Here is a 15,778-nt window from a genome sequence, read left to right on the forward strand (position 1 = left end):
TGCCAATGGATTTGTGCACTTATTGGCTTCATGGTATATGTGACATGGAATGATATTTTACATGTACCCTCTTATTCATAAATAAAACTTCACTTTTTACCAACAAAAAAAGGGCAAAAAGTCGATCAATAATACAATAATTTTCTACTACTGCCTTATCAGAGCCTCTTTGTTTGAGAGGTTTATTTTGGTGTTAATGTTTTCTAAAAAATGAGTCATTTTTTAATAAATATTTTTTGAAAAACTTGCTCATTTTCTTGGAAAAATTACACTTTTCTACTTTAAATTATACCTCATATTGTACTTTGTACTCTAAACTTTTCAAATGCACATTTTACACCCTAAACTATGATTCTTGTTACAATTTACACTCTGACGTTAAGTTTTCTGTTAATTTGGATGGATGTTCAAAGTTTAGGTGTAAAGTGTAATCAGAAGTATAATTTAAGGTGGTAAAGTGTAATTTTTATTTTGTTTTTAAAAGATTAAGAAGATGGACAATTAAGTCTTTTCATGTGATGCCATACTTTTCAATCTAAGCTAACCCCAAACTTAACATTGGGGTGCAAAGTGTAACAATGATTATAGTTTATGGTGTAAAACGCGTATTCGGAAAGTTTATGGTATAAAGTGTCATCTACTGTATAGTTAGAATGGTAAAGTGTAATTTCCCTAATTTTCTTATATTTGGTAGTAATTTTAAATAAGTTGAAAAATAATATCCTAACTTCCTTTATTTAGCTTATCGTGAGATAAAATTGCCTTCCAAAAGTATTTTGTGAAAATATTTCCAATGACTATTTTTTGAAAAACTTTATCATTTTCATAAATTTGATAGTAACCTTAAATGAGTTGGAAAAAGATATTTTAATTTTTTTTATTTAACTTGTCATGAAATAGATTTGTTTTTTCAAAAAAAAAGAAAAAGAAAAAAAATATCTAAAAAATAAGTTATACTTTTTTGGTTAATTTAAAATAATTTTTATTTTGCTCAATTTTTCTAATGCCGCTAACATTAAAAAACACGAAAAAACAAAAGTAACTTTCTATGCTCAGTACAAAAGTTCACTTGAGCAGTAGCGCCGTTAAAGGAGAACACTACTAATTTTTTTGGTACACCAGTAACACCACTGCCAAATTACAGTGAATTCAAATAAGGAATGAGTATTTTATTTACCATTTTCTAGTTTTTCCAGCTAAGAAAACTTGATTTTGAATAACCACTCGTTATAAAATAAAATAAAATAATTGTTTATACGTAAAAACAGATAAATTCAAACAATTGAAATCATAATTTCCTTTTTCTTTTATTTTAATTTTTTATCTTTCACCCTTGGAGAAAACTATAAAGAATACAAAATGACTGCTGAGTCCATAGTCCACTTTCCAAAAGAATTTAGATAAAAAAAAAAAATGCCCAATCCTTGTGACAATTATCTACGCGGCAGATTGTGAGCGGTGTATTCACATGAGAATAACGAAAAGTTAATCATAATCTGCCACTTAAAATAACTGTGGTAAAAATTGTGCCTTTATGCTTGGTACAGTACTTTCTCCCACCTTAAGACTCAACTCAACCCAAACCCACTGTTGTCATCAAAATCTAACACCTCACAAAGTCACAAACACAACACACAAAGTCAGAAATCTCCGGACTTAGACCTTGTCATCTGGGTCCCACCACCCCTCACTTCAGATCATACGGCGCAGATCTCGTACATCATCTCATTCATAATCACCATCATCATAGGGTTTTCACGAACCTACCCACGTAGTAATACTACATATCCATCTCACCTTCAAAATTCACTGTCTCTCTTTTCTTATTTTTTCACAGTGCAGTCTCAGCTGCCCCTCTCAAGAAAACCGAAGCCTCATTTCCTCTCTCTCTCTTCCTCACGCGCCGCCTTCTGCGGCGGTCTCCGACCATTTAGTCCCACCCCTCCATACCCTTCCCTCTCCTCACCTTATCGTCAAAAAAACAAAAAAAAAAAACAAAAATTTATTTGGTCTTTGAGGTCTTTCTTCGAACACTTTGTGTGCGTCTAAACTTTTTGTATTTTTCCGGCTTCGTTTTTCGTTGTGTGTTTCTTGCTAGGGTTTTGGTTGCAATAACTAGAGGAGAGGGAAGAGAAAAAAGAACAAAAAAATTAAAAAAAATCAAAAAACGATTTTGGAATATTTAATTTGAAAAAAGAAAGAGAAAATACACAATTTTGAAAATGGCACAGGTACAAGCTCCGCCTCAGAATGCGATCCCTGGTGCGAACGGTGCCGGCGGCGCCAACCAGTTCGTGACGACGTCGCTGTACGTCGGAGATCTTGAACAGAACGTCACCGATTCGCAGCTGTACGACCTGTTTAACCATCTGGGTCAGGTGGTTTCCGTTAGGGTTTGCAGGGACTTGAGCACTCGGCGATCGCTCGGTTATGGCTATGTCAACTATAGCAACCCTCAGGACGGTTAGTGTTTGCTTCTAATTTCGAATTTATTGTCAAAAAGTTTCTATTTTCATATTTGCAATTTGATTTTTTTTTTCCAGCTATATTTGATGCTTGTTTGGGTGTTCATTATGCGATTGAAATTTAATTTTTTGAATGGATATTTTAGGAGTAATTGTAATTTGGGAAATGGGTTTTTGCTTGTTTGCTGAATTTGGATACTTATTTCAAAATTGCGTATGCCATTAAAAAAAAGTCAATTTTAAAGAACATGATGCTCCATTATAGGTTTGTTTTTTTCTTGGGTGTTGGAACTTGCATTACCTTATCTGACTCATTAAATGGAAGAAGAAAAGGCTACTATTTTGATTTGGAAGGTTATATAAAAATTGGGGGTGCCATTAAAAAATAGTCAATTTTAAAGAACATGATACTCCATTACAGGTATTTTTTTTTTCTTGGGTGTTGGAACTTGCATTTTACCTTATCTGACTTATTAAATGGAAGAAGAAAAGGCAACTATTTGATTAAAATGGGAAGTGAGTGATGTCACTTCTCTTATCAGAGGGGTATTTGCTTTATAAAGCATAAGCATTCTGCTAGCCATCCTTATTGAATTTGGTTAAGATAGAAAGTATTGATTTTGATTTAAAAAAAAAAAAAACTCAGCTTCAACAACAACCATGGCTTAGTCCCAAATTTGTTGGGATCAAGGATGGATCTCAATAGAGCAATTAGGGTTGACCGACCACACGTATTCTTTTCTGCCATTCTATTCTATTTGAAGTCATTACATGACCAATCCATCTCAAGTGACTCTCCCTCATTTTTTCATCAATAGGAGTCACTCCTATTTTTAAGCGAATTTCCTTATTTTGAATCCTATTCTTTCATGTGTTTCCACTTATCCATCTTAACATTCTCATTTTAGCTACACTCATTTTATGAATATGTTGCTTCTTAAGAGCCCAACATTCAGTACTATAAAGCTTATTTTAGTATTATCGCGGTCTTATAAATTTTCCCTTAGACTTAATGAGTATTTTATGTTCATACAATACTTAATGCTCCTAATGCACTTCTCCACGTCTTCCATTTTTCTCTTATCCCATAATTCACATCCTCTTTGGTTTTGCTCCATCTTTATGAATTATTGATCAAAAATATCAAAAGCTCTACTTATCAAAAAAAGAAAAGAAAAAAATATATCAAAACTCTCTCTTTTTTAGTACCTCTTGATCTTTGAGTCTTACTTCCCCTTCATCTCTAGTTCCACTTTTACTAAACTTATATTCCATGTAGTGTCTTGCCAAATTTTAAACTTAATCGAAAACAATTTGGTAAAAGCGTGGGGCGCACTTAAGTGCAAAGACATCTTAGAGCTTGGGTGCAAGCGCACATTTAAAAAAATATAATATAATAAATATGAAAATAATTATTAATGGGTAATACAACAATCAAGTAATCAAATAATCATGTAAGTTGGAATATAACATTTCATATCATTCTCTTAATCACTTATGCACTTAATGGTTACCAAGAATTAACTTATCAAAAAAAATGGTTATCAATTAATATAAGAAGTGCAGATCTCATTATATGTTCAACATCAACTACTAAAGTAACTAAACAATTATCACAAATAAATTAAATCATTCCTTTTTTTATGAATAAACTAGAAGTTTCAGGACATAGCAGTTTTGTAAGTAGCTAACTGAATGAAGTCTTCAATTGGACCTCTAGTAGGACTGCCTCTTGACTTGCTAAGGTCAGGAATATAGTAATAGATTCAGGTCTTTCTCTTCCCTGAGGGCGCTACTTTTTCCAAGTGAATAAGCTGTCTCCCTTCTGTGTGCTCCTAGCTCGACAAGTTGCTTCCCCACCTGGGCTTTCTTCCTAAATAGAGGACCTGGGTTAAGTTTTGACTTTCTCCCTTGCCTCCATGATTTCCATTTGCTTTGCAGGCGTGCAAGTCCTTGCCTTTGTGCACTTTGGACTAGCCTCGGCGGCAATCTCATTTATTTGTTCCAAAGAGTAATCTCCCCACACAAGGGGTTATCCATCCTGCTTGAGTGGGCTTAAGTGTATAGTAGCATATATAAAATCGACTTTTATATACCAAATCAACAGTTGATTTCAATAGTGTTAAGTTTAGATGGCTACAATTTATATTTGGGTCATTTCAATAATAATAAAAAAATTAAAAATTAACAAGTTCAAAAAAGTTCCCTTTGAGCTTATTGAAAAAGCTCCAAAAAGCATGCATTAGGTGCACTTCTTCAAATGTGCCTTGATTTAGAGGCAAAAAGCATTGGGGCTTTGGTGCTTTGCACTTTATGCTTAAGTGTGCTTACCAACACATTCGAAAGCCTTTGAATTCTAGAGTTTCTTGCCAAATTTCAAACTTGGTATTAACTCCACCTCTAGTTTCACCCATTAAAAGCTATTTCATATGCAAAAAGCATACATAGAGGAACTTGCTCGTGAATTGATTTAGTGAGCTTGTCCATCACTAGTGCAAATAGATATGTACATAATATTGATCCTTGATGCAAACCTATAGTGATAAGAAACTCACTTGTGATGCCTCCACTTGTAAGCATGCTAATTACAACTCTGTTATACATATCCTTAATCAACTTCACCCCTCCTCTCCCCACTCCCCACCCCCCTCCCAAAAAAAAAAAAAAAAAAATCACTTAACCTCTTTAGGGACCTCTATCATATGCTTTCTTACATGTCGTAATCCATTTTCAATTACTTTCTTCAAAGTTTCCTAGTGTGACTCATTAATTTAATTACAAGGTACTTTGTATTGTTTGAATATTCCATTTGTTCTTGTAAATAGATATTAAAGTACTTCTTGAACTTAATTAAAGAATTTATATATATGGATGTTGATTCAAGTTGAGGGATCAAAAAAAAGGTAGAGGAAGAACAAAAAATAACATTAGTAGAATTGTTTAAAATGGACATGTCAATTAAGGAAGTAACAATGACAACTTGGAATAGAATACATGTGGCTGACCTTGACTAATTTTTTGCGCATCCATAGCCGACCCCAAATGGGACTAAGGCTTTGTTTTTGTTGTTGTTAAGATATTGATGTTGCTGTTTCTGTAGCTCCTAAGATACTAAAAGTTTGCATTCATTCATTGCATTATCAGGGAAATGAAAAACATTTCAATTTTCTGAAATAAAATTGTTTATCAACACTTAGGTTTTATTTTCTTTTTTTAACTTTTCCCTGTCTTAATTCTGTATACTTAATTAATGCATACAGAGGGTGGGATTCTTAAAATGGGATGTGGGATGCATGATCTGAAGAATCTCAAATCTATGAAAAGATCTTGACTTGGGAACGAGCAACACAAAATTATTGTTAGCTTGACCTAGTTGCAGAATAGACAACTTGGGAATAAGCAATGCATAAATTTATTGTTAGCTTTGATTTTCATTAAAAATCGTAGACACTTGAAATTTTTAGATCACAACACAGTTATGTAACTTGCCAGAATTAGTCAGTATTATTCAAAGTCCTTGATTTCTCCTAAACTTGATGCTACACCTAGTACCCATCGTTAAAATTTGATGATGATTCCCTCAAATTTTATACTACCCCTGAGGTACCTCTCCTAAGCTAATTAACAATAAATCAACTTCCCAAATTAATATATTTTTATCTCAAATTATTTGAACTCGTCTGTGCTTACTGTGCTTGAAAAATAATTCTTGGTTTCTGTCACATGATTTCTGATTGAGTAATAGCAAAATAGAAATAGTTGTAGTCATTTCTAACGCAAATGGCTTTTGCAGATGATAAATTTAAATTTGTTGAATTTTATTTAATGCGCAGCAAATTAACTGCTTTCCTTAAGAGTACTGAGCCATATAAAGAATGCAGTATCGGACAAAGTTGTCTCAATATTTATCCAGCTAAGCAAAAGAACTTCTCCATTTTAACTCACTAACTCTGGATTGCAAACTTACACAAAGTTTCTACAATAAAGAATATCATTTTTTGTCTTCTAGTTCCTTTTAACTTTTATTTACATATCTGTTCAATTGCTCAATAGTGTAAGGAAGGGAATTTCAACAGATAGCTACTGTGATTTCAGACTTTGAAAAGTCATCTATGACTAAAATCTATTTCTGTGACACTTACCTATCAAAAAAAGAAAATTTATATTTCTGTGACACTATTGTTAGGAGTTTGAGTTACTAATTTCATAGAAGACTATCACTACACCAATATTCAACAAAAACTTCACCCATATGCGTGTGCTATAGACTATAGTACATCATACTGTTACTTATCATAAATATCTAATGACTCCATTGGTTCAATTAATGATTTTATTTCAATGAATCACATGTTTGTCATACAATTATTCTACTTCAGATTTATCTTCCCCCTCCTTTGTTGGCTCTTTCCAAAACTAGTGGCCCCTCTTGTGATAATACTTACCTTTGATAGATATGAATGATATTACATAGCTTGTGCCATTCCAAATAGGTTTAAAATGACTTTGTGATTAGGATTATTTCAAGGAATAATAAGCTTGCCATATGCTTGTTATCCTACACTCAGTTTATTTTTTTAATCTATCTTGTGGGTATACTTCTTGAGACTGAGGCTCGGAATTATTACTAATTCCATTCTATCTTGGTTGGGTTGAACTCTTGACATATGGATTTTGAGGCCACCGATAAATCTCTCATAATACAAGCTGAGTTATGGTTTCTGGGTCATGTACATTATAACACACACACGCATCAAGCTAAAAAGAGTTATCATTTTTAGGACAATATGTTCCCTTTTTTTTGATAAGTAGGCCAATATGTTCCCTTGAATGTCTATCCTGTATGCATGTACTTGTTGATATTGAGAAATATAATTTTTTCCCGCTTCTGCACCACCTTAGAATTGTCAATCTTACTCTATTCTTATGTCTTTGATTTAATTAATTGCAGCTGCAAGGGCATTGGAACTCCTGAACTTCACTCCCCTGAATGGAAAGCCCATTAGGATTATGTATTCTCATCGTGACCCTAGTATTCGCAAAAGTGGGGCTGGAAACATTTTTATTAAGGTATTCACATCCAATAACCTGGACTCGGTTGTGGGCCTCTCCTGTTTTTTAATGATAATTTGGGCCGCTGACGATATTGTTGTTGTTTTATTTACACTGATATCTGGTTGTTTTAAACTTGGCAGAATTTGGATAAGGCAATTGACCACAAAGCATTACATGATACATTTTCTGCATTTGGGAACATTCTCTCTTGCAAGGTAGCAACTGACTCCTCTGGCCAGTCAAAAGGCTATGGATTTGTGCAATTCGATAATGACGAAGCTGCCCAAAAAGCTATAGAGAAGTTGAATGGTATGCTATTGAATGATAAGCAAGTTTTTGTTGGACCCTTCCTCCGCAAGCAGGAAAGAGAAACTGCCACTGACAAGACAAGATTCAACAATGTTTTTGTAAAGAATCTCTCTGAATTGACAACTGAAGAAGATTTGAACAGAATTTTTGGAGAATTTGGAACTCTCACCAGTTTTGTGGTGATGAGGGATGCAGATGGGAAATCTAAGTGCTTTGGTTTTATCAACTTTGAGAATGCAGATGATGCCGCCAGGGCCGTAGAGTCTCTTAATGGGAGGAAAGTTGATGATAAGGAGTGGTATGTTGGGAAGGCACAGAAGAAGTCTGAAAGGGAAGTTGAGTTAAAAATTCGATTTGAACAGAGTATGAAAGAGGCTGCAGACAAATATCAAGGGGCAAACTTGTATGTTAAAAATTTAGATGACAGCATTGGTGATGATAAACTTAAGGAGCTTTTCTCTCAGTTTGGTTCCATTACTTCATGCAAGGTGTGTAACATCTATTTTTGAAAACCATTTTTCTATTGGCAGGGCTTTGTAAACCATTTTTCTTGACATGGGTACAGGTTATGCGAGACCCTAATGGAATAAGTAGAGGATCTGGGTTTGTTGCATTCTCTACTCCTGAAGAGGCATCTAGAGCTGTAAGTTGATATGTTTGTTTGTATTAATGATGACATTCTCAACATTGTGGTAAATTTACTTATAAAAATACTTCCTTTTTTCATTATTTGATAGCTATCGGAGATGAATGGCAAAATGGTTGTGAGCAAACCTTTGTATGTTGCACTTGCACAACGAAAAGAGGATAGAAGAGCTAGGTTGCAGGTATGTTTTCTTGATGATTTTTTTGAGCCTTTGAACAATTGTAGTGGAACAGGTGTTTCATGCCTGCAGAAGAGCAATCAACATAACTATGATTTTTTGCAGTCAAGCTGTATCAATTTCTATAGGATCTTCATTTATTTTTCCCTTGAAGGATGCTGACTTAGATTAGAGATTTGGGGCATGGTGGATTTTTCCTTCTCTCTGTATTAGTTTTGGTTGAGCTATTTTGGGTCCTCCCTGTATCTATCTTGATGCTTTTAGAGCTGCTATCTGCTTGTGGCTTTGTCCCTTGATTGATATTTGTTATTTTAGGACTGGACATGTGTGTTTGTGTGATTGATGGATTACTACCTACTTTACAGGCTCAATTTTCTCAAATGCGGCCAATGGCAATGGCACCTTCAGTTGCTCCTCGTATGCAAATGTACCCCCCCGGTGGTCCAGGCCTTGGACAACAAATATTCTATGGCCAGGCCCCTCCTGCTATCATTCCTTCCCAGGTAAACCACATTCCTGTTTTGTTACACTGAATTTTCTGTTTCACAATTTTCCAAAATTTTTTTTTGCTGCTCTAATTATTTGGTCTTTTTGTTATTACAATATTGTAAAGTAGTGCTGCTTTCTCACCTTCCACTTGTACTTTTTGTCAGCCTGGATTTGGGTATCAGCAGCAACTTGTTCCTGGTATGAGACCTGGTGGGGCTCCAATGCCAAATTTCTTTGTGTCAATGCTTCCACAGGGACAGCAAGCGCAGCGCCCTGGTGGCAGGCGTGCTGGGGGTGTGCAGCAAACCCAGCAGCCAGTTCCACTAATGCAGCAGCAGGTCCATGGAATTCCGTCTGTTTCTCATTTTCACCTGTATTGTCTCTATGTACTCAATCGGTAACAACTTTTATTATGGATTGTTTGAATGACAGATGCTTCCAAGGGGGCGAGTCTACCGTTATCCTCCTGGGCGTGGCCTGCCTGATGTTCCCATGCCTGCTGTTGGTAGCGGCATGTTTTCTGTTCCATATGATATGGGTGTTGGGCCGATGCGTGATGCATCACCACTGTCTCAGCCAATCCCTATAGGGGCTTTGGCTACTGCCCTTGCAAATGCTACTCCAGAGCAGCAGAGAACGGTAAGCATTAGCCATCCTTTTCTATTTATTTATTTACTGTCTAGGGGGAGGGGGGCTGATCCTCATCAGGTTTGTAAGTTTGTGCTAATTACAGATTTAGTAATTTTAAGGCTCAATAGTCATACTAAGATGCTTTGGCCATCTATAAATATAAATAGTTTTATTTAATTTTTTCTGGACGCTCACTGAAATTTGACAATTTTGCAATAAGTTTCTTGCATGAAAGTGCTTTAGTACCTGTTAAGGGCTTTCACTGGCAAGAATGATGTCTGCCAATTGTGAGATAAGAGGGCTTCCTCTCTCAAAATAGTGGTGTGTGCAAGATTAGGGATGGCAGCCATTCCTAGATAATACATATTCCTGAAATGTGTGATCTTAATAGGTTTTGTTTTACAGCTATGTTTATGTTAATTACTGATTCTCACTTCATGATTGAAAATCTGTAGATGCTGGGTGAGAATCTCTATCCACTTGTGGAACAGCTGGAGCCTGACAATGCAGCTAAGGTAACTGGTATGCTTCTGGAGATGGATCAGACTGAGGTGTTGCATTTGCTTGAGTCACCAGAAGCTCTGAAAGCAAAGGTGGCCGAGGCTATGGAGGTTCTGAGGAATGTTCAGCAGCAACAAGCTGGCAATGCAGCTGATCAGTTGGCCTCATTGTCACTTGGTGACAACCTTGTTTCCTAAGAACATCGAGTGTGCTCTTGCACCTCTTGAAATGGTTTGAAACTATTTCAGGTGTGCCTTTGATTCAGTTCAAAAGTGATGAGTGCCTTAAGTAGGATAGGTTGGTTTTGGTTTGCACTGTTGAGCTTTTACTTTGGGTAAATTATATTTGGTAAGGTTGAAGATTGTGACCTTTATGCTTTAATTTTCAAAGATCCTTAGATCGGTGCTTGAATTTTGGCTATGCTTCCTTTGCTTTTAATGTTGGTGGAAAGATGTTGGATCAGATATCATACATCTGTTTGCATGCAACAGATCTCACAGTTATTAGGGGTCACACTAAGGTGCCACTTGAGAAGTTTATTGCTTGCAATGGATGCACAAGATACACCTTGGCTATATTTCTAATTTGTTTTCCAAATTTTTATTCTTTAAAATTAAAAATCTGTAATTCAGTTCCAAAATGCTGTGAGGACTTAATTAAAGAAGTTACTGTCTCTCAGCGCAGAACCAATCACACGACTGAAAATACAAGTCACTTCACTTCCACCTCAACAAAATAATTGCACTAGATAACATTGAAGTCATCTCCTCCAACTAATAGAGAATTTTTCCCCTTCCACTGTGGTTTCACTCTCGAGTCTCACCCCATTAACTGCCCCAACCTCTCTCACGTGGACCTAAACGCATGCATCCCTACTTTCATAGGATGGCTATCGAAGCCCATGATACGCATAACCTTCAAATTGCCCCCAACTATCATGAGAGAAGAAATAGAAAGGACAAATACAGAAAATTTAGGAGACGATAATATATGCATCGCGGAAGTTATACATTTTATTTATTTATTTATTTATTTTTTAGAAAGAACATGCTAGTTATTCCTGCTAAGCTAGAGAATAAGGCATTTGGTGTACAAATGTGATATAAAACTTGTAAGGGCATAATGTTCAGTACAGGTGTTTCTTTGTCAGAAAACAGCACCATATGGAAGGTATCATAATGTTTAGGGGGTCGTTCCACTGAAAGTGGTGCTGTACCTATTAAAAAAAAGAGTCCTGTTAAAAAACAAAAATTTGCAAACCAGTAAAACATTAAGAAAAATAAAAGAGGAAAAAATAGAAATACCATGACCAAATTCTGTTGTAGTTTCTTGATCTCAGAGTCGAACTTCCCTTCTAGAAGCTCATTTATGAGGATCCCTGAATGAAAATCGCCTCCAGTCCACTATGTCCCAAAATGGTAAATGCTGTTTATTACAACTGAAAACTGCATATAAGATTTAATAAAAACTATTATATATACATATTGTTTTTTCATAAGTAAATGATGTTCCATTCCAAAAAAAATGAAACATCAAAAAGACAAACCATAAAACATGGAAAATACAACTATCAGGCAAAAAAAGGAAAAATAAAAACTTACAAAGCATGTCCACTCAAACAAAATCCGGAAGAGAGAAAGCTTCAAGTTCTGAGCTTGAATTTTTTAATGGCCAAGCCTAAATCCAACCTTGAGTTTGCCTGATTTTATAAATAAACAAATATAAATAAGTTTTTTCCTGAGCCGAAAATCACTAAGGACTATTAATGACTCTCATTAAAACACTTCCAACAATGCTTTCATTATCCAATAAGATATTTTCTCATGGGTTATTTGACTTGCAGAAAATAGAAGCAGTGAAGGAAAATTTTAGTCTCGACCCATTTAGAAAAAAACTAATATGTTTTAGTACGAGCATGTAACTCAATCATTGAGCTGGATCTCGGAGACCCACTTGCTCTAAACATATAAAAATGCAAACTTTATTTACAAAAGCCTCAAACTCTTGTATTTTCAAACACGTAGTATAAACTATTATATATTAGTTTCAAACACACAGTAAAACTATTAGCACACTGCCTATGTCCTTGATAAAAACTATTATAAGCCTCAAACTCTTATAGTTTCAAACACAGTAAATTTTAACATAGGCATTATGGCATTTCTGAATAAATGGATGCTTACCATGTAAATGCATGTTAAATAAAACTTTCACATACAAAAGGAACTAACTTGTATAAAATTATAGGGAATCATCCAAAGCATTAAAAAAAAAAAAATTTACCCATATCAATAATTTCATATATAAGACCCAGTAAATTCAATCAAATATGAACACAGATAGGAACAGAACATGTGCCTTGTTTTGTTATTTGTTTGATATTACCTGGCACTCGGCCTTCTGCAATTGACACCGCAATACATTTAGAACATCTTTGTCCAAAGCACATAGAAAATGCTGGTCCTGTGTTACTCTCTGGAAAAAAAATGATTAAAAAAATGATTAATTTTTGTTCAAGTAAACAAAAATTGTTTGACTCTCTTGGTAGAAATATAATGTGAACGATTTTCCACCTTTTACCCACTTGCAGTTGACATCTTATTTCAAAGCCTAGACATGAATCATCCAAACCAATCAGTGGGCCCAGGGAAGATCACCTCCTTTCAAGTTCATGGGGTTCTAAAAACTAATCTTTAGTTATTATCTCTTCAAAAGCTTGGCCTCCTCGCATCATCTGTGCAAAAGGTACTGCAATTTGATGCTCCAGTATCTCAAATGCGGTTGCATCCAAATCACTTGGTCACTGGAAGTTCTGCTGCCACTTATATTTTCTTGCTTCAACATGGGAACCATGAAGTCGTTCGATAGGCCGTGGCCTCATTGAGTGATGAGCTAGAGCTGTTAAAGGGCATGCTGGGAAAAAAGTTGGGTCATGGAGATGGGGTCAATAGTATTTTAGACACTATGTGGCACTAGTACCATTGTTTGTATTTTTTGGAAATACATGTGGATGAAAAAATATGTAGAAATACGTATAATGTTGTTTAAACACTAAAACTGTTGTTTAAAATACCTTACCAAACATACCCTAAGATATTTTGAAGAATCATTCTTGTAGAGCCAAACATGGAAACTCTAAAAATGTTGGCAGAGTAACAAAGCCATATGCAATGGATTTTAAGACGACATATTTGGCATAGCTGTACAAATAGTTTTCAATATTAATAACTGGAGCATTATTCAATAGAGTTAGACTGTTTAAAAAATACTTTACCATAATCAAGTTTATAGAAGTTTAGATACAAGATATGTGTTGTCACAAATGCGATCAAGGAGCAGCAACCATTAAAAGCTTGGAGAATTGCTAGAACTTCATTATTAGTTTTCTCCAATATTTCAATAAGATTTAGTTTAATTGGTTGACACCTCAATTTCCAATAGAGACATTCAGATTTAGATCCCTCACCCTCAACTATCAATGTATAAAATAAAAAAAAAATTCAATAATTTTCCGTGTAAAAAAAAGGTAATCTTTAGTTATTTTATAAACAAAATAGAAACACACTAAGAATAGTGTAGTGATTTGATCATATTATATATATGTGTGTGTGTGTGTGTGTTTTAAATTGAAATTGCATGATATAGTGGCTCATATAGATAGGCATGTTTCATGCCTACAAAAAATGCAAATATCCTTCAATTATTTTTTTTACATCCTGGATTTTGTGTTAGTAAAGTTATTTATTCTTTTTCCCTTTTTGTTGGACATTGTTTCAATTGTTGCAGACAACTAAAATTTTAGTAAGAATACCATATTTCAAATCAATTGTTCCTCACATAAAAAAAATCAATTGTTTCTCATATAAATCTTAGAAAAATGATACTCCTTCTATTCCACTTTGTTTGTCCTATTTGAAAAGTCAAACTTTTTAAGGGAACATCATTTATTGGTTTGTCTATATTTTAAAAATGTATAAGTTTCCAAAACTAGCCTTAAATAAAATTATTAAAAATTTGAATTATTAATAAAATAGGGGTATAATAAGAATATTAGTAAATTAATGACTTTTATTTTCAGAAACAGGACAATATTTTGGGACATCCCAAAATGGAATAGAGGACAAACAAAGTGGGACGGAGGGAGTATTAAAATTTCATTATGCTTAAAATAATTAATATAACAAAATAAACATATTCATTCTATTAGTTATCTTTCTAATTACATGGAATAAATACTATAATGTTAGTTCCACATACATACATACATATATATACATATACATATATATATATATATATATATATATAGTATTAGATTTACAATATGACAGTTGATTTGACAAAAATTGACACAAAAATTGTAAAAAAATTAGATATTTGTGAATTCAATAAAAAATTAATCTTAACCCTTTAAATTTCCTGATTAATTTTTATTGAATTCACAAATATTTAATTTTTTTTATTTGGATGCGAGTTTTGACAAATCAACCGTTGGATTACATTGTCTTTGTATATTCTCCATGTTTGCAAAGTTTTAAGGTAATCAAAAATCAATAGTCATATCATCAATCAATTGTTTAAATTCACGTTTTTGTAGTTTAAAATATTGCATAAAATATGAGTTTATGGATCGAATAGTAAAAAACATTTGATTGGTATAAAAATTGGCATGCATGTTAAAAAATATAGAACATGTAACCCAACAGTGAGATTTTTAAAATATGAATTCAATAACAAGTTATTGGGTGGTGTAATATTGCTTAGAGTTACACCATGTGTAACTTGAACCCAACCATATATATATATTGTAGGTTTGTATAAATGAGTTTCCTTGTTTATGTATGAATTATACAACAATGAAATTAGCATTTGATGGGTGCTAAATTAGAGGAAATTATCATTTCAGGAACTCTTCTGTGGAAATAATAATTTCATCCAAACACAACCTAAGGTTTTCTTGGATGGGAACTTTGACCTTATCTAATAGAAAATTATTATTACAGGCCTTCTCTATGTGCATTTGATTTTGCAAATATAATTTCTCCTATAATGACAGATAGTAGAGCCTGGTACAAAATGATATGATATATTTTGAGATCCTGATTAAGTGGTTTCCTGTATCATCTTTGTTGTGCAGTTGTAGGAGATATATATTAGCGAAAAGTTGGTTTTTTCTCCACAAAGCAGCAGAGAAAGCCTGAAGATCTTCAGCTGTATGTCCTATGCTCACTCAACTAACTGGCTTATTGACTCAATTTAACCACTGTAGTTTTTTGTTTTTTTGACAAATGAGAGTATTCGGATCTCTTCTAGTATCTGACTATTCACTTGGGTATATTGTAACTTTAAATTGAAACAAATGGTGCTCCCATTTCTCATTTTTTGGATAGCAACCCCTTACATCAATGTATTTTTTAGTTTTTTCTTTGCTACAAATCAATCACTAATTATCAGGGCTTTGTCTGGTAGCTCGATCAGTCTGTGCCCCATATTCACTTGGGTGTA

The 15,778-nt window shown here is 34.0% G+C and overlaps 1 protein-coding gene and 1 long non-coding RNA gene across 2 annotated transcripts; one reads left to right on the top strand and one right to left on the bottom strand.

The window, feature by feature from the left end:
• The first annotated feature begins 1,597 nt into the window (after nt 1–1,597).
• Nucleotides 1,598–10,737, top strand: LOC115968086 (polyadenylate-binding protein 8-like). The gene is made up of 9 exons (XM_031087292.1): nt 1,598–2,463; nt 7,417–7,535; nt 7,661–8,317; nt 8,395–8,472; nt 8,567–8,656; nt 9,019–9,156; nt 9,307–9,480; nt 9,575–9,781; nt 10,228–10,737. The coding sequence occupies exons 1-9, from the start codon at nt 2,223–2,225 to the stop codon at nt 10,468–10,470; spliced, it is 1,947 nt and encodes a 648-aa protein (XP_030943152.1). The 5' UTR covers nt 1,598–2,222; the 3' UTR covers nt 10,471–10,737.
• A 629-nt stretch (nt 10,738–11,366) lies between these two features.
• LOC115967369 lies at nt 11,367–13,753 on the bottom strand. The gene is made up of 5 exons (XR_004086443.1): nt 13,548–13,753; nt 12,931–13,473; nt 11,875–11,972; nt 11,578–11,718; nt 11,367–11,489 (listed from the first exon to the last, which is right to left on the bottom strand). It is a non-coding gene; the product is annotated as an uncharacterized LOC115967369 (long non-coding RNA).
• Between the last annotated feature and the right edge of the window lie 2,025 nt (nt 13,754–15,778).

The sequence above is a fragment of the Quercus lobata genome, chromosome 11 (assembly GCF_001633185.2).
Source record: "Quercus lobata isolate SW786 chromosome 11, ValleyOak3.0 Primary Assembly, whole genome shotgun sequence".
NCBI lineage: Eukaryota > Viridiplantae > Streptophyta > Magnoliopsida > Fagales > Fagaceae > Quercus > Quercus lobata.